The sequence below is a fragment of the Ictidomys tridecemlineatus genome, chromosome 6, assembly GCF_052094955.1.
Source record: "Ictidomys tridecemlineatus isolate mIctTri1 chromosome 6, mIctTri1.hap1, whole genome shotgun sequence".
NCBI classification, from domain to species: domain Eukaryota; kingdom Metazoa; phylum Chordata; class Mammalia; order Rodentia; family Sciuridae; genus Ictidomys; species Ictidomys tridecemlineatus.
The window spans coordinates 7,038,271-7,062,993 of record NC_135482.1 but is presented as its reverse complement, the minus strand read 5'-3'; the positions used below and the strand labels follow the sequence as shown (position 1 = coordinate 7,062,993).

At 36.4% G+C, this 24,723-nt stretch overlaps 2 protein-coding genes and 1 pseudogene across 2 annotated transcripts in view; 1 reads left to right on the top strand and 2 right to left on the bottom strand.

Annotated features, from left to right (window-relative positions):
* Slc25a17 (solute carrier family 25 member 17) overlaps positions 1–11,230 on the bottom strand; it is a 52,020-nt gene extending 40,790 nt beyond the window's left edge. Inside the window, exon 1 of the mRNA XM_005322222.5 lies at positions 11,034–11,230. Coding sequence (XP_005322279.1) covers positions 11,034–11,087 — 54 coding nt within the window. The 5' untranslated portion in view covers positions 11,088–11,230. The remainder of the gene's footprint in view (positions 1–11,033) is intronic.
* A 4,391-nt stretch (positions 11,231–15,621) lies between these two features.
* The window catches only part of St13 (ST13 Hsp70 interacting protein), a 33,082-nt gene continuing 23,980 nt past the window's right edge, over positions 15,622–24,723 (bottom strand). Inside the window, exons 9-12 of the mRNA XM_005322219.5 lie at positions 23,535–23,651; positions 19,586–19,634; positions 18,121–18,254; positions 15,622–17,666 (exon numbers count right to left, since the gene is read on the bottom strand). Of these exons, the coding sequence (XP_005322276.2) occupies positions 17,538–17,666; positions 18,121–18,254; positions 19,586–19,634; positions 23,535–23,651 (429 nt within the window). The 3' untranslated portion in view covers positions 15,622–17,537. The remainder of the gene's footprint in view (positions 17,667–18,120; positions 18,255–19,585; positions 19,635–23,534; positions 23,652–24,723) is intronic.
* LOC101957989 (E3 ubiquitin-protein ligase RNF138 pseudogene) lies at positions 20,161–21,650 on the top strand (annotated as a pseudogene).

Sequence of the window (24,723 nt, the reverse complement as noted above, 5' to 3'; positions counted from 1 at the left end):
TCATTTTTATGCGGTGCTGAGGATCGAACTCAGTGCTTCACACATGCTAGGCAAGTGTTCTACCACTGAGCCACACTCCCAGCCCCACCTCCTTCTCTTTTATAGCATTTTCCTTTGGGATTCCAAATTAATTGAAGAGTTCCCTACCAGACTTCTTACCTTGGACATATCAGTCACTTTCTCTTCTTTCCTCTAGAAGTACAAATCTAAACCTAATGTTTAGGTACAAATCTAAACCTCATGTTTTTAAAAACCATATAAAATAATAAAAAAGCAATAGCATCTTAATAAGATGACAGGGATGTAATAATTGGTAATGATTTTAATAATAAATGGTAAAATAATTCCTACCAATTATTATTAAAATAATTCCTACAGGGCAAAAGCTGCTGTACCTGCCCATAGTCTCAGAGTCCCCTACATCCCTGTCATCTTATTAAGATGCTATTGCTTTTTTATTATTTTATATGGTTTTTAAAAATAATTATGATAAAGGGAAATTCTTAGCTTTGATTAGCATCTTAATTAGAAGCAGAAATCTTATTATAAACTTAGTTTTAGCTAATAAATATTTAAATTATTTGTGAATTTGTTTATTTCTTTGCTGTTTATTCTAGTTTGTTATTTTATGGAAAATTTTATATGGGTAGCATGGTGACACATTCACATTTTGAATCTAATACCTCAGAGGATCTAACACTACTCTTGTAGGTTTCCCAGATATTTAATGAATGAACAAAAAAAAAAAAAAAAACATGTTTCTAACTTAATCTCTCTGCCTCTGAAAAAAACTGTAAAAAATTTAGCAGAGTAACAAATGGTCCTATATAAAACCAAATCAAAATCAACATAAAATAAAAGCTACCATTTCACCTTGGATATGAAAATTTGGAAAATGATAAAATCAGGGAGGGAAGTTTAGGTCCTTTGTATACACATATCTGATAAAAAGAGACCAAAGACCTCTCAGAGGGACATCTAAGTAACCTCAAGAGTTTTTAATCTGAACAATCTGAACAAAATACAAACAATTCTTTAGCAAAGTACATCTGATTTGAAATAATAGGGTTCTGAATGAGTTTGAATAATGACTAGAAAAATAGAGAAAAGATATCCATTAGAAGATCTGTAAAAGGGAAAACCAATAAGATTTGTTGATTTATTATAGACTATAAGAAAGAAGGGAGAAATACAGGAGTGAGGATATCATTTATAGAAATAACAAAGTCCAACAAGGTTCCTAGCTTTAGCAAATTACTGGATCCATCTCAGATACAGTGAATTTGAAATGATAATGAATTAGCCGCTTTCTCATCTGAGTTCAAAAAGTATCATGTGTCCTGTACAGAAAAGTGTATTATACCACTTTGTACTCTATTCAGTTTTCCTTCCTTATTATATAACAGGCACCTCAAACAATGAATGTATGATAGGAAAAAAGAAAAAAAAAACAACAAAAAAACCTTTAGTAGGTGGCAACATGAGATAGCAACCTAAGAGACAGAACATAGCTGGAGTAAAACAGGAAAGTAAAAGTCACAGAAATTATTTTCAGCCTAAATACCTGAGGATTTTTGGCTCTTTTGTAAACAATTCCACAGTCAGCACTTGTATTCCTTAAGAATGTATCATCATGTACATTTCAGGTTACATACACAGATGGTTTATTCATTTTGAGGGCTTTGTCTTTCCTGTAAAAGACAAAAGTATACTTCTTAAAGTATACTTCTGCACCAAAAGTCCAAAGTATACTTCTTAATTTGGCCAACACAAATCACAAGGAGTTAACCTGGTCAAGACTTGGCCCCCAAGCACTTGCAACTTTATAGGAACAGACAGACACACATAAAAATGTAGAAACATATCATCGTGCTTTTTAAGAACAGAACGATGATGTTTTGTTGGCATTATCAACCAAGTCACCAAATTTGATCATTTCCAAAATGCTAATACATCTTAGAAGAATGAAAAATTGTAAAAAAGCAATGCTAGTTCCAAAGTCAATATCCAGAGGAGTCCAAAGGTGATCATGTTAAAATCAGCACTGTTAAAATCAGTGGGCAGTATCTCTTGATGAAGTACATGGCATTATTGGACAGAAACACTAATTTAGAAAGAAAACAAGTAAGATTAGTTTTTTGTGATAGATATTGAGCTAATAAAATTCTAAAGACTGAAAGCCATTTATTATGGCTTTCATATTGAAACACAAGTTATCCACCTAATCAGAATTAATATAGGTATTTTCTCTGATATAACAATCATTCTAGTTCATCTAACATATATAGACAGACATATAAGTCAAACAAAAAATCTAATGGAGGGCTGAAAGTATAGCTTACTGGTGCAAAGCACACACACAAGGCACTGGGTTTAATCTCCAACCAAAGAAAAAAGACAGGCCTAATTAGACACATACCTGAGTATTTAATGGAAAGAGTATGAATGTTTGAATTTAAGTCTAAGCTATAAAATAAGGTGTGTATATAAGCTACAATACATATAAGAAGTAACTTTCAGAAGCTGGGGTTATAGCTCAGTGATAGAGCGCTTGCCTCGCACAAATGAGGCACTGGGTTTGATCCTCAGCACCACATAAAAATAAAGATATCGTATCTACCTTTAAAAAATATATATTTTTAAAAAAAGAAGTAACTTGCAGGGGTGGAGCTGTAGCTCAGTGATGGAGTTATAGCTCAGTAGTGGAGCGCTTGCCTGACATGTGTGAGGCACTGGGTTCCATCCTCAGCACCACATATAAGTAAATAAAATAAAGGGATTGTGTCCATCTACAACTAAAAAAAAAAAAAAAAAAAGTAACTTTCAGATCTCCATGTTTCAATTTCCTCTTTTGCACATTCAGAACCAATACCTGCCAAAGTCACTAGAAGTTGTAACTAAAATTATGGAAAACAACTAGCATCATATCAGGCATACAGTAGGCATTCCCACAAATTTTGGTCCTTAAATGTCTTAGTATCTTCTTGTACTAGGACACAAAGTTAATTTTAGGGACCTAAAATTAGTAATGATTTCTAAACTTCCTTCCAAAAATACAATGGTTATTTAGTAAAAAATAAAGAACAACTGCTCTTCAGGCAGGTGTAAAATACTATGCAGAAGTCTAATCAAATGAGAATACAGAACAGTAAATAGATGAACCATTAGAAAGTTAGGGATGACTCTGGAAGAATAGTTTCAGTGGTCATATGATGTAGAAGAGAGGAAGAGAATATAGAATTTTTTTCTGAAATAATCTTGGCATAAAGGGAAGGGGAATAAGCAGTGGCTGAAGAAGGCAGTCTCTGGACCAGATTGGTATAGTTTTCTAATAGGATAAAACTGAGCAAAGGTTAAAGCTATTGGAAGGAGATGAAATAATAGAGCAAAATCCTGAAGATAACTGGGGGTGACATGAAAGGGAAGACCAAGATCAGAGGAACAGCGACTAGATAAGTCTGTTTTGAACTATGGGTACAACTGCAGTTGATTCTGTAATTAGAAAAAATGAAAAAGTGAGAAAGTTCATCCTGAGTAGCCTCTATGTACTAGAGACTAAAAGATGTAGATCATCTGCTATGAAGGAAGGGAATGGGTAGAGCTAGCCATATGAGAAATGAACATTTCAGTTTCATTGATTTTCTTTGTTTCTTTGGTGCTGGAGATCAAACCAAGGGCCTTACACATACTAACACCACTACTGAATTAAAAATGGGCACAAATACTTCATTTGTAAAAACAAACCTAAACCAGGAATGAATATTTATAATTTTACTATAATATTCTAGGAAGTAACTTCTCATGACAACCAAGTAGTTGGAGCATTACTGTCCTGTTTTAGAGCTTGATAAACTGAAGTTTAGAAAGAAAATATAAATTATCTAAGATAGTTAAGATTTCATGCCAAAACTCCCTTTCAGCTACCACACATTTGTTTCTTAAAAACAAAAACAAACAAAAAAAAAACCAAATTTACTGAATACTGTATGTATTATGATATAAGATAGTTTCATTTATTCTTTTACTGACTCAGACACAAAAAGAAGCAAAATAAAGTTAGAAAAGGAATTCCAATAATGAACATTTAACTAAATTGAAATGGCCCTTGTTACAAAAAAGAAAGAAAGAAAAAAAAAGTTTTGGGGCTGGGCATGTGGCTCAAGCAGTAGCACGCTTGCCTGGCATGCATGCCGCACGGGTTTGATCCTCAGCACCACATATAAACAAAGATGTTGTGTCTGCCGACAACTATAAAATAGATATTAAAATTCTCTCTCTCTCTCTCTCTCAAAAGTTTTGTGCTTTTGTGGTGCTAGGAATGGAACTCAAGATCTGGGGCATGCCAGGCAAGCATTCTACCACTGAGCTACACTGCCCGCCAAGTACTAAAAAGGTTTTTAAGAAATCAATGTTATGGATGGTGGGTAATGTAAAGCAATTAAAATCTAAAGACTAAAAACTATGTAATGATTCTATCACAACTATTGAAAGCCTAAATGGGAGGAGGGAACAGTAATCTAGGAATAGAAAGTAAAAACAATAAAAATTGTTTCTAATTACACCCCCAGCCCCCACTCTTTTTTTTTTTTTTTTTTTGTACTAAGGATTGTACAAAAGGCACTTAACACTGAGCCACATCCTCAGCTCTTTTTACTTTTTATTTTCACTAAGTTGCTGAGGCTGGCCTTGAATCTGCAATCCTCCTGCCTCAGTCTCCCAAACCTCTGGGATTATAGACATGTGCCATCATGCCTGGCTCCCTGGTAGACTATTGGCATGTTACAGATTAGAATCCAAATTAACTGAATTGAAAATAGCACATTGTGTGTGTGTTTGTGGTACTGGAGATGGAACCAGGGTCCTGCAAATATTAGGCAAGCACTCTACCAACTGAGCTACCTCTTCAAAGCTGAAAAATACAGGTTTTTATCTCTAATTTATGACTCAACAAATGAAATCAGAGAAGACATTTTATTGACCACTCCTAAAGTTTGTTCATAAGGGGATGTGGGAGGCCACACTGACAGCACACAAAATGTTTACCATAGCGACAAGCTGCAAGTATGCAAATGCACATAAAAAAACAATGAAATACCCATGAGATATTAAAATATATTTAAAATGACATTTGAAGACTTTTTTGTTTTAATTGTACACAATACCTTTTATTTTAATTTTATGTGGCGCTGAGGATCGAACCTAGCACTCCGCCCGTGTTAGGCCAAGTGCTCTAGTGCTGAGCCACAACCCCAGCCCTGACATTTGAAGACTTTTTAATGACATGATATAGTAAATATCAGATGTTCTGGTCACACAGCATCATTCTTTTCCTAAGGACATGACATACTGGTTTTCTTTTGGAGAATTACAGATCAAGGGTTGGGCACATGATCCTAAGCACTGCTAATAGACTGTCCCAGAATCTTGAATTTTGAGCAGAATGTTGTATGGGCAGAAGGAACAGGGACAGATACCATCAACTGCAGCAGTGGTATCCAATGGAGAATCTCCAGGGAGTTTCAGAAATCTTTTTGGAGCCTGTTAGAATCAGAGATTATTTCAGAAATCTTCCTGAAACTAGTTGGTTCTTTTCTATTCCAAGTTCTTAAGCCTCCCCACTGATTCAGGGAGCTCCCAAAGAGCCTTGCAATAAGTCTCATTTTTGTTTAAGTCTGTGTTATCTCCAGCTTGTAACAAGAGAACACTAATTGATACACATGGAATATACTTTAAAATCCAGAACAAACACCAAACAACTCGGGATACGAAACTCTATGCCAATACATAAACAAGAGATCTATTCATAAATTTTTATCTGTACATAAACATAAAGAATAGGGAGTGAGGAAGATACAGCCACATTTTGACACTATATCTGATCAACTTCAACCCAGACCCCTTTGCATAGCAATCAGTGGCCTAATATGTAAAAAATTCTCAAAAATTCAAATGTAATTATATTGTAAGTTTATGTTTTCGGTTTAGATTTTCTTTGAAAGATTTTATCTGTAGAAATGTACATTTGTAAGTAAAAGAGATTTTCTTAATCTAGAATTAGAAAAGTGCTATTTGTTGGAATTACCTAGGGTAGTTTAAACATTAAAACAGACTGGAGTTGTAATGCTATGATTAATCAGTAATTTTCAGGGAACTTCTTTTGTTTCTATTTTTTTTTTTAAGAATTTAAGTAGATGGACATAATACCTTTATTTATTTTTTTATGTGATGCTCACATATGTTAGGTGAGCAAAACTACCACTGTGTCACAATCCCAGCCCCCTGTCTTATTTAAATCTTCTTGGTATCTTATTTGATTGTTTGTTTTATGTATCTATCTATCTATCTATTTACTTATTTTTTGAGAGTGGATCAGTCTTGCTATTGCTTAGACTTAGTGGGAGAGTCAAGACAATAAATGAATAAACAAAAAATAAAATAAATTTTAGATAGTAAGTGCTATAAAACAAATAGGGTTGGCAAACCTTTTTTTATAAGTATGCAAATAGTGTGGGCATTGTTTTTGGTGTATATTGTTTCTGTCATAGCTACTCATTGCCATGGTAGTGTGAAAGCATCCATAGACCTTGAACTCCTGGGCTCAAGCAACCATCCTGCCTCAGCCTCCCGAATAGCTGACCTTGAACTCCTGGGCTCATGCAACCATCCTGCCTCAGCCTCCAACAGCTGGAACTACAGGTGTGTGGCAAAACGCCTAACTTTGTAATTTGTGTGTATGTGTGTGTATTTTAATTAATTTATTTATTTGAGGTACTGAGGATTAAACCCAGGGGTACTTTACTGAGTTGCATCTTCAGCCCTTTATATTTTTTATTTCAAGATAGGGTCTTGCTAAATTGCCAAGGCTGGCCTTGAACTTGTGATCCTCCTATCTCAGCCTTTCGAGTAGCTGGGATTACAGGCATATACCATCATGAATGGCATAATTTATATTTTAAAAGAATTGCATGTAATTGAATAAAGACTCTTAAAAAATTCAAGGGCTGGGGATGGGGCTCAAGTGTAGCGCACTCGCCTAGCATGCATGAGGCACTGGGTTCGATCCTCAGCACCACATAAAAATAAATAAATAAAATAAAGATATTGTGCCCAACTACAACTAAAAAATAAATATTAAAAAAAAAGAAGAAGGATTACAGCTGGGTATGATGGTGCACACCTGTAATACTGGTGGCTTGGGAGGCTGAGGTAGGAGGATTATGAGTTCAAAGTCAGCTTCAGCAACTTCGATTGCAATTTAGCAAGACCCTGTTTCAAAATAAAAAAATAAAAGAAGGGCTGGGATATGGTTCCATGGTAAGCACCAACTGATTGCATCACATAAGACATCTGCTGAAGGGCTGGGGATGTGGCTCAAGCGAAAGCGCGCTCGCCTGGCATGCGTGCGGCCCGGGTTCGATCCTAAGCACCACATACCAACAAAGATGTTGTGTCCACCGAGAACTAAAAAATAAATATTAAAAATTCTCTCTCTCTCTTCCCCCCCGACTCTCTCTTTAAAAAAAAAAAAAGACATCTACTGAAGACAGGGCATTTTCCTGTAACAATATGATTCTTGCTCTGGGATATTCAAGATTATCTGCAAATTCCAAAGGAGTGCCACAAAACACTCAAAACCAGAATTTATTTTGATTTTTAAAATACGTGTGTATACTGATGCTGGGAGCATAACTCTGTGGTAGAATAGTTACTCAGTATGTGCCAGACCCTGGATTTGATCCCCAGCACAGCACCACTCTCCCCTACCATATTGTACATTTGTATAACAGCACATACTTCATAGTAAAAAAGTATCATACTTGGAAGGAACTTAACAAATAAGCCTGAAAAGTCAATGCTAAAGTTGTAAATCAACATCTTAAACAGTGATCCAACAACCCTTTGGGTAGAAGCAATTATTCCAGGCAGCCCAGGAGTTTCTACCAAGACAACTTAGTGAGAGGCACAGACAGCATTCTAACCCAGGCTGACTGACTCAAGAAAGGCACTCAAGTGCTTTTAACCAGCTCTGCTAAACTAATCCTCCATGATCATCTCCAAGCCTTGGTTGAGCATTATGCTTAGGAGATTTAAACAAACATCTGCGATCATCATGATACTATATCATTAAAAACAATGCTTTTTTTCCATTAGCTCTAGTTACATTTTCGTGGTGATATTTTACCTTTTGTAACAGCCAGATGAAAATAGGGTTCATGTTGTATGATTTTAACTTTAATACAGAAGTTTTCTAAAAGTCTCATAATAAGTGTTCAGCATGATATTTCAAAGAAATAAAGAAAAATCTAAAGCAATTTTTCACTCAGATATGTACTAGGAACAGTACTTTCTTGAGAGGGAGCAAGAAAAAAAATTATTATTATGAAAGTATGTACATTAGGTAACACAGCCAATTCAGGGTGAATAATTTCAAGTACTTTAACAAGAGGAAAAATAAGCAATGAGAAATAAAAATACCCTTCAGGATTAAATAGAGATATCTCTATCTTTAGTCATGCCCTATAGCAAGGCTCAGAAAACTATGGTCTGTAAGCCAAATCCAATCCACTGCCTGATTTTGCAAAAAGGGTTTTATGGGAACACAGCTCTACCCATTCATTTACTTATTGTCTATGGATGCTTTCACACTATGGCAATGAGTAGCTATGACAGAGACAATATAAACCATACACAATGCCTACAATATTTGCCTACTTATAAAAAAGGTTTGCCAACCCTATTTGTTTTATAGCACTTACTATCTAAAATTTATTTTATTTTTTGTTTATTCATTTATTGTCTTGACTCTCCCACTGGAACACACACTTCATCTTCATAATGAAAGGGACTTAGTTCTACACTGTATTCCTAGCACCTAGAACAGCGCATGACACATGGAATGCATTCAATAAAATTGTTGAATGAATGGCACTAAATGAGAAAGGGAAAAGAAAACAAGCATTACCCATTTTCCCTTTCTCTCCAAGTTGTACTCCAACTATTCAGCCCACCACTCCACTGAAGTTGGTCTTCACAATTAACTACTGAATTTATCACAATAAATCCAATAGTTAATTCTCAGTCCTTGCCTTACTTGACCCACCAGCAGTGTCTGACCTAGTTTGCATACACCTTTCTTCCTCACTCTTCATAAGCCTTTCAGACCACGGCACTCTCAGTTTTCCTCTTACTGTTCTGGTGTTTCCTTAAGTTTCCTTTGGCGGTGCAGTCATATTTCCCCAACCTCTTCATGTTTGTCTGCTTCATGGCTTAGTCATTGAGATTTTTTTCTTATTCTACACTCACTCCTGGGTGAGTTAATCATTTAATTTCTATTCCCCCAAACCTGTTCCTTTACAGCTTTCCAGGTGCTAGAAATACAGTGGAGAACTAAGTCCCTTTCATTATGAAGATGAAGTGTGTGTTCCAGTGGGAGAGTCAAGACTATAAATGAATAAACAAAAAATAAATTTTAGATAGGTATTTCAAACTTAATTAACCCAAAATTAAAACAATGCTTATCTATTCCTCCAAACCTGTTCCTTTACAGCTTTTGCCATCTCAATAAACAGGAACATCATCCTTCCAGATGCTTAAACCCAAAATTCTTGGAGTCAACCCAGTTTCATTCTGGTTATAAACATATTCCAGGTTAATGATTACTCCTCAACCTCTCCACTGTTACCATCCTAGTCCATGCCACCAATATCTCTTGCCTAATAATTGTAACTCACTCCCCTAGACTCTCTCAACAGAGCAGCCAGAGTGATCATGTTTAAAATGTAAATTACAGGTTCAACAGCAGCTCTCCCACTTGAAGTCACATAATTTGGTCCTCTGAAATCTATTTGCATTTTTATTCCCTCCGTACCAGACACAGGACTCCATGCAGAAGCATGTCAAGCATGCTTCCATGGCTCTTCTGGTTGAATCCAAAGAATCCAGAATAAGACACTTTAATGAAATACTGTTCACCTAATTCTCAAAACAACTCTGTGAACTAGTTATCATTTCTCCCACTTTCAGATCAAGAAAGTGCGCCTGGCATGGTAGTGCACAGGTGTAATCCCAGCTATCTGGGAAGGTGACACAGGAGGATCATCAGGTTCAAGAACTTGTCTCAAAACAAAATAGAAAGGGCTAGTGGTAATGCACTTGCTTTACCACGCACGAGATACATGAGGCCCAGGTTTCAATCCCCAGCCAAATACACACACACAAGAAAAGTAAGGTTTACAGGTCACTTAGCTAACAAATATGGAGCTGGCGTTCAACTCAGAACATGAGCTATGAGTGAACATTTTGAGGACTAAAAGGAAAGGATTCAGTGATGTTCCCTGAAATCACAGGTGTTCTAATAGTGTGTGGTGACAACTAGTGAAGGATAAGAGAAAGGGAAAGGAGTTCAAGGCCAGTCTTGAACTTCAGAAGAAGTATCAGAAGAGAAACGTATTCAAGTCTAGAATGGAAAGTTTCAAAGAAAAGGGACGGGTGTCCAATGGACCTAGACATCCACAGGTCCAGGAGCCAAGCGCCTGCCTCGCAGTAACCAGACTTGTGGTGGATCCTGTTTTTAAAGACCCACCTTTTCCTGCCCATAATGCCGGTCAGAGACCCCCTACCAGGTACCGCAGCTCCTCAAGTGTGTGAAGACAGGCTGCAGATAAGCTGAGGATCAAGCAACCCAGTTCCACACCCAGGTTCTCGACTGGCCCACGGGGGGCGGGGGGGATGCAGCAAGGGGGTGACGCGCAAAGAACACGGCATCGCCTTCCTCCTGACCCCCTCCAGGCTCGTGCGGCCACGCTGTCGTTTCTCCATGTCGTGTCCCAGGGACCGAGGCCGGGTGAGCGCCGGCCCTCACCCCAACTTCTCCCTGCAACTAACTCGCCGCCTGTGACCCGTTCCTCTCCGTCCCACAGGCAAGACAAACCCACCCGAGCTTCCTCTCTTCCCATCCCCCCAGCCTCCTCCTGGGAACGGTCCCGGGAAGTCAGCCACCCCGCTGCGGCCTGAGCGAGGAGACCCCGCCTCACCACGGCTCCGGCCACGGCGTGCACCAGGCTTTCGTAGGACAGCACCGAGGACATTGGTACGGCTTCAGATAGACCTAGCTACACTTTCCCCTCAGACGCCGCAGTCCGCGGAGTTAGGAAAGGAGTGCCAGGGACTGGGGGCGTGGGCGTCGCAAAGTCCACCTTCTCAGAATCACTTCCGGGTCGCTGGGAGCCTTCAGTCGCCCGTGAGAGCAGCCTCCCGGGGCGGGAGAAAACAGGTCTGAGAACGCCCCCGAGCGTTGATTGGCCGCCGGGCTCGCGCGGGGCGGGGCAGCGCGGTACTCAGCGCCGGGCCTCAAAGCACCAAGCTGGTGGATATCAGTAGTACTCTCAGTGCCCAGGCACTTGGGTCTGACCGGAGTTCTCTCGCATTCAGGGACCTAGCCAATCGCGCCTCAGCCTACAGCCACAACTTTGGGGAACCTCAGAAATTCCAATGACCTCTTTTTCCCTACTCACCTCCAAAAGACATGTTGGTGACAACAGATGAGGGGACTCAGTTGGACTCCAGTCTTCCCTCTCTGAAACATAACTCCTTTTGGCGCTGGGGATTGAACCCAGGACCTGGTGCATGGTAGACAGGTGTTCTACCACTGAGCAACACACCAGCCTATCTCTTCAATTTTGAAGGTCACTTTTTCGACCAAGAGGAAACAGATGTTGATTAGTCAAGATTTTCCCTTCTGAAAATCCCTGGGGAGGGGAAAACAATTTTAGCTTCAGAAGACCCAAATTACCAGTTGCAGGTGGGAGCCTCATACTAAATGGCAACTATGAAAGTCATTTCACTTTGTGGTTTCCTCCTTTGAGAAATGACAATGTTAATACCAATCCAACTTGTATTACAAAAGCTAATTTATGTGGACATATCTTATAAAATACAGAAAATGTTGGTTTCCATGTTAGAAAATGATATTAACAACATGGGATGAAATAAACATTCAACCTTTAACTTTAGTCATATTTTAAAACAGTTTCAGGAAGGCAACTGCTTTACCTTCTTTATCATTGTCACCTGTCTCTATGTAAAGCTCAATATCAGCATATATATTTACTTCTCTAATGCCCTCGGTCACAGTTCATGAGTGCTTACTATAGTCCAGACCAGTGCTTTATGCCCATTACCATATTAATCCCCAGGAGAAGCCCTAAAAATATTAAGGTGGTCATGTTTTTGCCAAATTTAATCATGAGGTGTTATAGTAGCCATAAGCGAAGGGCTTGGTTGGCTGTAATCTGTTGTATAGAATTAAGTTACTGCTAGATGACCTGCCCTGGAATGACTTTCAGGAATAGTCCTATCACTCCATTGGGTCATGACATAAAGATGGACTGAAAGTCAAAATACATAATTTAGATACTGAAATGCAGAAAGCAGAATCTGAACATATAATGTATTCTTATTGCCATACTGGGGATTGAATCGAGGGGTTCTCTACCTCTGAACTGTATCCCCAGTCCTTTTTGAGGCAGGCTGAGACAGGAGAATTCTAAGTTCAAAGCCAGTCTCAGCAACTCAGTGAGGTCCTAAGCAACTCAGCAAGACCCTGTCTCTAAATAAAATACAAAAAAGGGCTGAGGGTGTAGCTCAGTGCCTGTACAAAATAAATAAATAATAAAGTTCAATATCATTTGTCAAACTGAGAGTGATGGCACACACTTATAATCCCATGTAACGGAGCTGAGGTGGAAGGACTGAGTTTTCAAAACCAGCCTAAGTAACCTAGCAAGTTTCCATCTAAAAAACAAAAAGGGCCATGGTGGGGAGCTCAAATCAGAATCATTGTCATATAATACACAACAAACAGAAATCCCAGACTCTGGAAGCTGAGGCAGGATGATTGTGAATTCAAAGCCAGCCTCAGCAAAAAGCAAGCCGCTAATCAACTCACTGAGACTCTGACTCTAAATAAAAATATAATATAGGGCTGGGGATGTGGCTCAGTGGTTGAGTGTCCCTGAGTTCAATCTCCAAAAAACAAAAAACGACTGTGATGAGTGCTCAGGAGAATGAGGCAGAAAAGGAATCTGAGGCGGGGCAGCATATACTGAAAGTTTTTTCCTTGACCAAATGTGTCCATGTGCTGAGCTCTCAGGGCCAGGTGCACACGTTCATCATACACAGCACAGGTTCCAGCACACTGGGGTTCCAGTTACCCTGAGTTCAATCCTCAGTACCAAAGAAGAGGAAAAAATGGAATTCCATTGCTCTACGAATTAAACAGAATTTTCTCTGAAGTTGTGATGTTTCTAATTTTTAAAAAATGTCCTTCCTTATTCTGAGCATTGTTAGTATCCAGAATATTTTCAAAAGATGGCTGAGTTACAAAAATAATACTATTCTTTTATGTCAACCAAGTTAAATAAACATCAAACCCCTTGACACTACTTATACTGGGTGTTAAAAACCTGAACTCTTCCTGTTTACACCTATACCATTAGTAGAGATAAAGCCACTTCTTATGTTGCTTCTACATTGGCCTGTGGTCAGGCTACTTACACTGAAAACTGCAAATACTCTAGTAACATGAATTAACTATTTATCAGATGCCCAGTATCATCAGCATGGTTATATTGACTCTATTTACCACCTTCCTTTTTTGGCTAATACTTAAAATCATAATTTTAAAGGCAATAAACCACTAAATGTCAAGAATTTTTGTTCAACTATCTAACAGAAAAATCATAAATATTTGCTTCCACTAGCATTGTACAGGGGGTCTCATTGAATAATTGCCCAAAAACTTCTGCCATATTGATAGATTATCCTTATTCTTTTTTTTTTTTAGAATTTTTAATATTTTTTAGTTCTCGGCGGACACAACATCTTTGTTGGTATGTGGTGCTGAGGATCGAACCCGGGCCGCATGCACGCCAGGCGAGCGCGCTACTGCTTGAGCCACATCCCCAGCCCAGATTATCCTTATTCTTGAAGTTTATAACTATTGTTCATTACCTGTTATTTACTGCTTATTTATTTTTTGTGGTTGGTACTAGGGATTACAAAACTTACTTTCCCAGCTTTTTATTGAGACAGTATTCTGCTAAGTTGCTCAGGCTGGCCACAAATCTGAAGACTCATTTCAGCTTCCAGAGGAGTAAGAATTATAGGCCTGCACCACTGCACCTGGCTATTTAGAATACTTCTCTCCCTAAGCACAAGCTCTATTAAATACACTATATTAGTTGTAAATACTGGCACACAATTAACTTCTTGGAATTACTATAGTTTTTAAAATTTATTTTTGAGCCAGTCATGAGTGAATTAAGCACTTAATATACCAGGATCACTTACTACTGGGAAAATGTCCTATTGGATGTACACATTAGTACATATGAAGTGTGATATTCTTTAACAAAGTTCATTCTTTCTATATGTCAGGTACTGGGATTGAACCTAGAGGCCCTCTACCACTGACAGGCTTTAGCAAAGTTGCTGAGGCCGGCCTTCAACTTGAGCTCCTCCTGCTTCAGCATATGGTTACTGGGAATATAGGTTATGTACCACCATGCCTGGCTTGGTTTGCAATTTCTTGAGATAATGAACAATTAGGAATTTGGGCGCTAGGGTTGTGAGGCACTGGGTTCAATCCTCAGCACCAAATACAAATCAATGAACAAAATAAAGGTGTTATGTCCATTTATAACTAAATATAATTATGTTATATAATTCATATATATGATTAACTGCACAGCTGGGGTTGTGGATCAGTGGAAAAGCACTTGCCTAGCTTGTATAAGGCACTTGGTTGAATCGCCGCATATAAATAAAATAAAAATAAAGGTCCATCATCAACTAAAAAATATATATTACAAAATTAACTTTGTACATTGGGTCAACAAAGTAGAGAATCTAAAAGGAACACCTCTGAAGACTGGGTATTTGAGAATCCCAACTCCACAAGCAAGCATGGGTATTATCCTGGGAAATTAAGTGCTTTCCTTCTACAAAATAGTATGTGCAATATCAGAGCTGAGCCAATATGTGCAAATGGATTACAATTCCCATGGATTAATTTTAGATGTTAGCATATTCTAAAATGGATACTGCTTCTGTTTTACCCTAAGCTAGTGTTTCTCAGTGTGGCAAAAGGATACTTGGCGCCAAATCTTTTCCATATCTTCTGTAATTTTTTGTTGTTGGCCACACAACCACACAGCTATGGACTGTGTATGTACCATCTTTCTGAACAGTTAATTATGGCCTAAACAAACAAAAAACATACGATCAATGATACGAGAAGAAACATGATGCTAATTCCTTATATTAACTCCAGCATCTCAGTGTAAGTTTCTCTGACCACCTCTCCCTATTTCCTCAGGGTGTTAGATGATCACCAAGGAAATCCTTTTAGACTACAAACAGAAGCTACCTGCCAGGTACAAAGCTGCAGATCTGATCTGGGCAGCCACCAGAAAGTATGTACACCTCTGCACAACTTTGGTAAAATTTTAAAAGTTTTTGTTAGTAGCATTTAATGACCTATACCTTATTATGCCCAGTAAATAACTTCAATGACCAACAGAAATAAAAGATGTGCTCACAAAAGGTAGTGGGGAGTCAATATCCAGTTTGAAACCATATTTTATTTTTAATATAGCTAGAAATATCCAATAACTATATATTTTTAAGCAGAAAACTTTCTTTTCCTTCTTACAGCATCATTAGCAGAAAAAAAGAACATTTCTCATTTTTAGAAATGATACTGGGTCTCTAAGAAAATGAAGACTATCTGTTGTATTTATGGAACTTAAAGTCTAAAAGCACAGGACACATTTTCAGAAGAGTAATTTACTTTTACCCATTTATATTCGTAATATTCGAGTATAGTTAGGTCATGTACAATTAAGCCAATCAAATCAGGAATCCAAGAAGAAACTGTTCTTCTTGAGATAAGCACAGCACACATGAGATTTTGAGAACATACATGAACAACAACAACAAAAAACACCGGCAAGCCCAGATCCAAGTATAAATGGTGTTTTTTTCCAAGGGTTTTAAAAGCATGCTCCATTAGCATACGACTTTTTCTCATTTTTGTAACAGATGCAGTTCTGTTTACTCATGTACAGTAAAGGGTTAGAACCTGTATAAATATTAGAAATGTACTACTTTATAAACGTACTCCAAGGAATTTATCATTTCCTTTATCTTTGCAGGGACAAAAGGGAAAAGGTGGGGGTATGGTCGCAGTATTTAAGGAAGAGCTGAATACAATGATGAATCTCCATGGTGCCAAGAACTCCATAATGAACAACCAGGCTCTCATCTATTTTATAATTCATGTTAGATCAAGCAGTTAATTCCTTGTATGGTTACCAATAACTCAAACCATATACTCTTCAAAATACAAAGATCAATAGGTACTTCCTAAATAGAATACCAAACACTAAAAGGAATCCTTCCTTCCAATGTTTTTGACATCACAAGATTTTGCCAGAGTGGAAGTCTAATAACATTTAAATAAGCAATCTCATGGCTAAGAAAAAACTACAGCTCTTATGGGTATTATTCCACAGCTAGGATATGTATTACATATTAAATTAACCCCAGCATTAAATATGCTTTGCACAATTATGGTATGATAGCAGTGATGATGCTAGTGAAAAAAGATTATCTTTAGTTCAAGAAGGAGGGAAATACAAGAAGCAGAAAGCAGACATAGTTGGTCATTTTCTGATGAGAAAAGGTAAATTTTAAACATAGAATATAAAAAGAAACCTACTCCCTTATTTCCCCACGGTGGAAATAATATGAAACATTTATTTGATATATTGAACAAAAACAGAGCTAAGTAATCCAATTCCATTGCAGCATAACGAAAAAAAAAAAAAAAATCACCTCTTCAACACAGTGTAAGATTTAAATGCAACCTGCATAAGGGCACATGTCATATAAAATAGTAAGACTGCTGCTGCCTTACCAAATACTTCCAGTCCCTACCCAGGTTAGAGTGAAATACTGGTGGTCCCAATAGTTTTATTGAAATTAATCATTTAAAAAATATTTTTAAATGACAAATCAAAATGCCTCAGTCTCAGTAGCCATATATTCAACTGAAACTTTTATCTATGTAAATGAGATTTATTTACTTCCCACTAGTAAGTCTTTATTTCACTCACATTACAGCTATGTATTTTCCATACTTAGTATCTGCTTTGCCCAATATCAAAGAAAAAATCCAAAATGATTAGTAAATAAAAATGTAGGAAATAACACCCCCTTGAGTTTTAAATATTTTTAAGGTTTAAAAAGTGTTTTAAGTTTGTAATTCCTAGTAGGAAAACATTATCTGAATGAACACCCTAATGGCAAATCATTGTAAAATGCTTCAACTGGATTTGCTGCAGAGGGGTAGGGATTATCTTCAAAGCACCCCAGCTCTCCTGATGAGGTCAGAGGTACACTGGTTTGTATTATTGCGACAGCCATTAAGTGATCTAGGTTGCTTTTCCTTCAGTAAGGGTTTTGTCAGGTGGGCATTACGCTTGGCCTCCAAATTTGGCTGACAATTTACTGATGAGATTCATAACCTTTGGGTTGCTTTGATATTTTGACATATTTGCTGGGTTCTGGGCCACATCCTGGAAGGCCACCATAACTTCTGGATCCTGTAAAAAAAGGGTTTTGTTTCTTTATTTATTGAGTATTAAAGAAGTGTCCCAATTTATCAAAAACTTTAGGATCCTGAACCCCATCTCTTTATTTAGACCTGTAATTCTGCTATGGTCAAATTAATTGTGGATTAGACACTCCGTGAAATATAAATATTATTAATGTGCACCTAAAAGTCAAGCCTAACTGTGTTACTTGAGCTGAATAATAAAATAAAGCACACACAACTTTGAAGAAAAAAAAGATAACATGTTACTAATTGCCAACTACTACAGAGTATGTCCTATAACCAATTCTTAAAAACCTACTCATTACAAATGTCCCAACTACAAAATTAGCTATTGGATAACTAATATAAATGCAAAATGGTTAAGTGACCTTATCACTTCACAGAATTATGTAGAAATGCCTCAATAATTAAAGTCCAAATTTCCTCTTAATAAGTCTTACCTGCATGGCTGCAAGAACCTCCGGATCACTAAGAATTTCATTGAGCCCAGGCATTCCTGCCATTCCAGGCATGCCCCCTCCCATTCCAGGCATTCCTCCAGGAAAATTACCAGGCATTCCTCCAGGAAAGCCACCTGTAAAAATAAAGCAAATAATCATACAGACATTATCTATACTCCCAATAAGTCTTTAAAAACTTTCAATTGAAAATAACACACAAAAAACTAAGGATACCACCTAAGCATAATGCAGTGTCAACAGTCTAATCTGAACAAGACACAAAGTGCAATTTCTACTTCTCTTTTATAATTAAAGCTGAAGTCAGGAGTGGTGGCATACACCTGTCATCCCAGCAACTCCAGATAATGAGGCTGAAAGATCACCATGTTTGAGGCCAGCAAGCAATTTATCTGATATTCTGTCTAAAAAAATTACAAAGATTGAGGATGTAGCTCAGTGGTAAGTCACCAGTTTAAACCAAGGGCTCCTTATCATTGGGCTACTTCACTAGCATCTTTTCATTTTTATTTTGAGACTCGGCTCTCTCAAATTGTCATCCTCCTGCCTCAGCCTCAGTCACTGGGATTACTGATGTGTGCCACCATTCCTGGGGACTCCAAGGCTTTGAAAACTTAGCTCATACCCATAAAAAAAAGTCTTCTTTAATTTAGAAAATAAAATGCACACAAACAGAAAATTATATCTTGTAATAGTACATATCAGTGGTCATTTTCCTTTTCTTCCTCAACTTTGGTCATTTTCTAAAAACGAAGGTATATGACAGTTATGAGCTAAAACTCAATTTTGTGTTTTTAAAATTTGTCGAGCACACCACCTTTTTATTTTCTAGTTTTGAACCAAATAACTAAATTTTAGCCAGAGGCAAAGTAATGTAAATAGACTTAAAAATTTCCAAGTATCCACCTGGTCTAACTGCTTCAATTCAGGAAGTATTTGATAATTATTTTATGAGCATAATTTTCTCACTCTTTTATCTGCCTTTCGATCCTTTGTTATCATTCAAAACATTGCCTTGTTTCTTATAAAAAATTTGCCAGAAAAAGAAGAATGTTTTGTTATTTTTATGACAGTACCCGGGACTGACCACCCCAACCCGTTATTTTATTTTCAGACATGGTCTTGGTAAGTTGTAAAGCTCAACAATATAGTGTTTTACATATCCTCATGAGTTTTATGTATAACAGAACAAAAATTCCATTATGGCAATTTAAAAATATTTAAATTGCATCATAATTAATTAATAAAAGTGTAACATTCAAAATCCAATATAAGCTAGTCATTTAAAAAAATATACTACTCAAATTCTGTGGGAAAAATACTCTATTTCTAACATAAAAATATTTAGCATGTTAAGTCAATCTCATTCTACACACACAAGCCCTCCAAATAGAACATATTTTAATTGTTTATAGTATTAACTGTTTCAGTTTTTCTCCAAATGTACCTGGAAAAGAGCCAAACTGAGCTCCTGCTTGTCGTCTGGCTTCTTCCTCCTTTAAAAAGAAAAAATAAATAAATTATATCATAGGAGGGAGGAAAAGTACATAGTCTGCCAACATTACTAATCCATGTAAATTTCTCACAAAAAAATTATAAAATAAGCCATTAGCAGATTTTTAAAAAATGATAAATGTAAAAGGCAATACTAAATTAAATGGTACACTCTATCCCTCTTTGAAAACAAATTTTCGAACACAATTCTCATTGAGCATCATCATCATATTATTATTCTGTGGAACTGGGCATTGAACCCAGGGCCTTGTATCTACAAGGCAAGTTGATCATTATTTTAATGATTTCAAATAGAATATTTTATTTCTCTGAAAAACAAATCAAGAAAAGCAATTGCTTATAAAAATTGCAAATTCTTAAATGTTTTAACTCCAAAATGAAAGCCTTTGACTAGATTACTAAGACTACCGCAACAATTATTTCCCAGTTTCAAATTCTCCATATTCTCTCTACAAAATTAGATACACACTACAAATGTTTACAGATCTGCCATTTTTTTAAGACAAAATGAAAAGATATATAAAATCTCCCTTATACCCAGGTAAAAAATAAGATATATAAATGTATGAAAATTACTTCTAAAGATTATGTTCTATGAGACTATAAAAAAAAAATCAAGCATTATCTTTAAATTAAATGACAAAAAAATTAGGATGTAATATTATATAATTATACTATATAGCTTTATGTCCTTTTCATTCAACAATATCAGAAGTAACAAATGATAGAACCAATTCAAAGCTACAGAAAAAACCATCCCCTGGCCCCCAAAAACTAGGAGAAATCTACAGAAAAGAAGCTCAACAATACTGTGGGTAAGTTATTTTTCTTTTTTCTAAATTTTCAATGACTCTATAACCTAAATAAACACCCCAGGCTCTGCCCAATTATGAATTCAATGTTGAACCAGGATGAATCATAAAATAAGAAACAAGGGGTCTGCGCAGGGAGTTGAGCTGTCTGCGGCCACGGCCTAAAACAGAAGATTTCTACTGCACGGTCTGTCAGGAGGTGCTAAAAACGCCCATTCGGACTATGGCCTGTCAGCACATAACTGACAGGATTTCCAGATAAAGTGGAAGTTTCCCTTTGTGTTACCCTTCCGTTCATTATTACTCGGTTACTACAAGAGTGGAGTTTCTGTAGAAAATGTTTCCTGACTGCAATGAGAGAAAGTGGAATACATTTCCCCTGTGTCGTGGAAATGTGACTAGAAGAGAAAGAGGTGTACAGAATGGGTCTTAGATCTTGAAAATATCATGAGGAAGTTTTCTGGTAGCTGTAGATGCTGTGCAAAACAGAATAAATTCTATCGTATGAGACATCATTATAAATCTTGGAAGTATCAGGATGAATATGGTGTTTCTTTCATCATTCCAAACTTTCAGATATCTCAAGATTCAGTAGGGAATAGTAATAGGGGTGAAACATCCACATCTGATAACACAGAAACTTACCAAGAGAATATAAGTTCTGGGCATCCCACCTTTAAGTGTCCCTTGTGTCAAGGGTCAAATTTTACTAGATAGAGTTTACTTGATCACTGTAACAGTAACCATCTATTTCAGAGAGTTCCTGTGACATTTGTGTGTCTCTTCCTTGGGGAGATCCTAGCCAGATTATTAGAAATTTCATTAGTCATCTAAATCAAAGACATCAGTTTGATTATGGAGAATTTGTGAATCTTCAGCTAGATGAGAAAACCCAATATTAAAATGCTGTTGGAAGAATCTTTTCAAGTAAACATCTGAAGCCTGTAGACAACTCTTACATCTTTGTACCTGCAAGTGCCATCTTTAAGAGGAAAACTACATGAAGTCACCGTTTCAGTAACTTGATGTGTATATTAATAAAAGTAATTCAGTCTATTGTTTTAAATTTTTTAATTGAAAAATAAAAGTTGGGCCACCTAAAAACAAGTTAAAAAATGAAAGTTATGACATTACTTTAAAAGCATAAAAAGGATTATATCTCAGTAATGTAGTGAAAAGGGAATCCCTGTTGTACTTTTATTTTTTTTTATATTACATACTTTTGAATTTTTCATTATTATTCTGTTGCTTTTGAAATTTGGTGCAGTTTTTCCTATTTATTGTACCCAGGTATCACACAACAGGCAAAATCTGAAAGACTTGATTGGACATAAACGTAACAAATCTGAGCCAGTTGTCAGAGATGCAGAATGAAAACTTCAAGTGCTAAATGGAAGAATCCAAAGGAAATTTTTTAAAGACAGATTATAGCTGAAGTATTCAACTATAAGAAAATTGTATTTATATAACATTTAGTATTTTTGAAGACTAGTTAGATTTCTTTAATAATGTTAACTCTTAAAAAGTAAAAGTTCATTGCAAAGACATTTCCTTTTTGCTATTAGAAGGGATTATCGAGAAAAAAATTTATTTCTTTGGGGGCAACTGGTAATTCAATCTTGTTTGTTTGATCATTTTGTAAGCTGAAATACCAAGCTGAATAACAGTTGTTTTGCCACAGAACTTTCAATAGCCAGTGTTTCTCATTAGCTGAGATGAAACTTATATCACCAAAATTTAAAAAAAATAACAGTCAAATGCTAAATGATATAAGTTGGTTGCTATTACACCTTAAAAATTGAGTTTACACACAATTACCCTATTTATATGATGCTCATTTGTTATTCTCAAAAACAATGCATGTGACTATGATGGTAGTGAAAATAGATTTTACCAACCACAGTTTCGCTACTTTATAGTCAAAACTAAGTTTTTCTTTAATATTGGGAATCATAAAGTATTTTGTAGAAGGGCCAAATCACAGAAAAAAAGGTTAAAGTAAATTCGCTGACATTCCATACTAATACACAATGTTTATGCTTTCTTTAAAATTACTAAAAGATCAAAATCTCAGAAGTAGTTTGCTGCTAATATATACATACATTGAATAAAAAGGTATATTCTGGTTTTCTTAAAACCCTTGTTGACTCTTCTACAGTGAACATTTTTTAAAACTTGATTTAATAAAAATGTTAATTTGGAAGTGAAGTTTTGTAAAAACCTTTTTCAGTCAAACAGCAATGACTTTATTTATAGATAGTAATAACAATCACACAGAAAGTAATACATCTTAATGCCTTTCTTCAGTTAAGAGTAATATTTACTGTATGCTTTAACATTTTTCTTCAGTTAACATGAATGTAATTTTAGGAACAGCAGGATGAAGGGTTCTTTTTAAAAAGACACTTTCGACCATAGTTTTTTTCCAGTTTAAAGCAAAAACTTTAGTAGTTTCTTTCAAAGTTTAACATGTACAGTGTATGTCAACTTAAACCATTCTGAAATTTGCAGACTTCTTTAAAGGAAAATTGTTGGTAGAGATCATCTTGATGAAATTGTATTTTGAAGTTTTGTGAATGAGTTTAATATTAATAGTCTTGTGTGTTTTACACATAAGCTTTTTCATAAGAAAAAAGAAAGGGCAAATCCTGTTCAAACAAACCAAACAAAAAATATCGCCAAATTTTAATCATTTGATTATGAAAAATTTCTAACTTAAAAAATTGGGGGTGGGGAGTTTTGCAACAAGTGCTAGGGATAGAACTCAGGGCCCAGTGCATGGTAGACAAATGATCTACCACTGAGCTAGAGCTACACCCCCAGCCTAAAATTTTTGACTTTAGAAAAACATAAAAAGAACACACTTTGGTTAAATATAAGCCAACTTAAAAATTTTAAAGACTAAAAATATCCCCACACATTGGAAACAATGAAAGGAGACTCCTTTTAAAGTAATAAACACTCTATAGAACTTCAGCCAGCATTAAATAAATTGGCTAGGAGTTGGAATAATATCTCAAAACTATGATCTACAGTATGTTCCACTCAGGCTTAACTAAAAAAATTTACCCTCTGGGCTCTCTCATGTTCTTCTCGAGCCTTCTTAACTCTTTCTATTCTTTCTTTGATCTCTCGCTCTTCACGTTTTCGCTCATATTTTCTCCGATGTTCAGCAATTTTCTGGGCCTAGAAATCAGAAACCATAGGTAAAGTGTGCTCTAAATTTAGGCTAAGGGCAACACAGCTTTTAAGTTACTTTTCTTTGTGGAGAGTTGTTTAATTCAATAGGTAGTTCATAAAAATGACATTTATCTTATAGGAAATGACCTAACACAAATTCAGGCATTAACAAGACCAAACGCAAATGTACAAGACACAATGAAGTCTGGGATGTACGGATAAAGAAAAATGCAATAATCTCAAATAATTAACTGAGTATGATCAAGGACAACAAATAAGTTTCAAAGGTCAGAACAGTTCTTGCTTATTAGTTTCTACCAGGTACACAGTGTTAAGAATTCAGTTACAGCTCAGTTCAGTAGGAAAATTATTAATGATGTTTGTCATGAGAAAGCAGACACTGGAAACTCACAAAACAGGAGTTGGTCACAGTTGTGTCATTTATAAAATGAGGAGGGGGCCAGAAACATTTAGTCTTGGGGCCAGAGATATAACTCAGCAGTTAGAGTGTATGCTTAATTAGGCCCTGGATTTAATCCCCAACACCACAAAAAAGAAAGAAAAAAAAACCTAAGTCTTTAGTCTCATCAAATTGCTTTTGGGATTAAGAAAGCAAATAACCCATGGGTGAACTTTTTTTTTCTTTTTTTGGGGGGGGGGGGTTACTGGGGACTGAACTGAGAGACATTCGACCACTGAACAACATTCCCAGCCCAATATTGTATTTTATTTAGAGACAGGGTCTCACTGAGTTGCTTAGCACCTTGCCATTACTAAGGCTGGCTTTGAACTGGTGATTCTCTCAGTCTCCCAAGCCACTGAGATTATAGGCATGCACCACCAAGCACAGCAGCAAATATGTGTTCTATAGCTAGAAGTTTTTGGCAGTGCTGATGACTAAACTGAGGGCCAGGCATACTAGGCAAGTACTCTAAGCCCTGACCAACACTGCCACCAGAAAACGTGTGTTCTACAATATCTTTCATCACGACTCGGCTAAGCCATGTTATTGGGATAGGGTGGGGATCAAATGAAGTTTGCTTCTAGATAAGTTAAATTCAATAAAACCTCTATTATC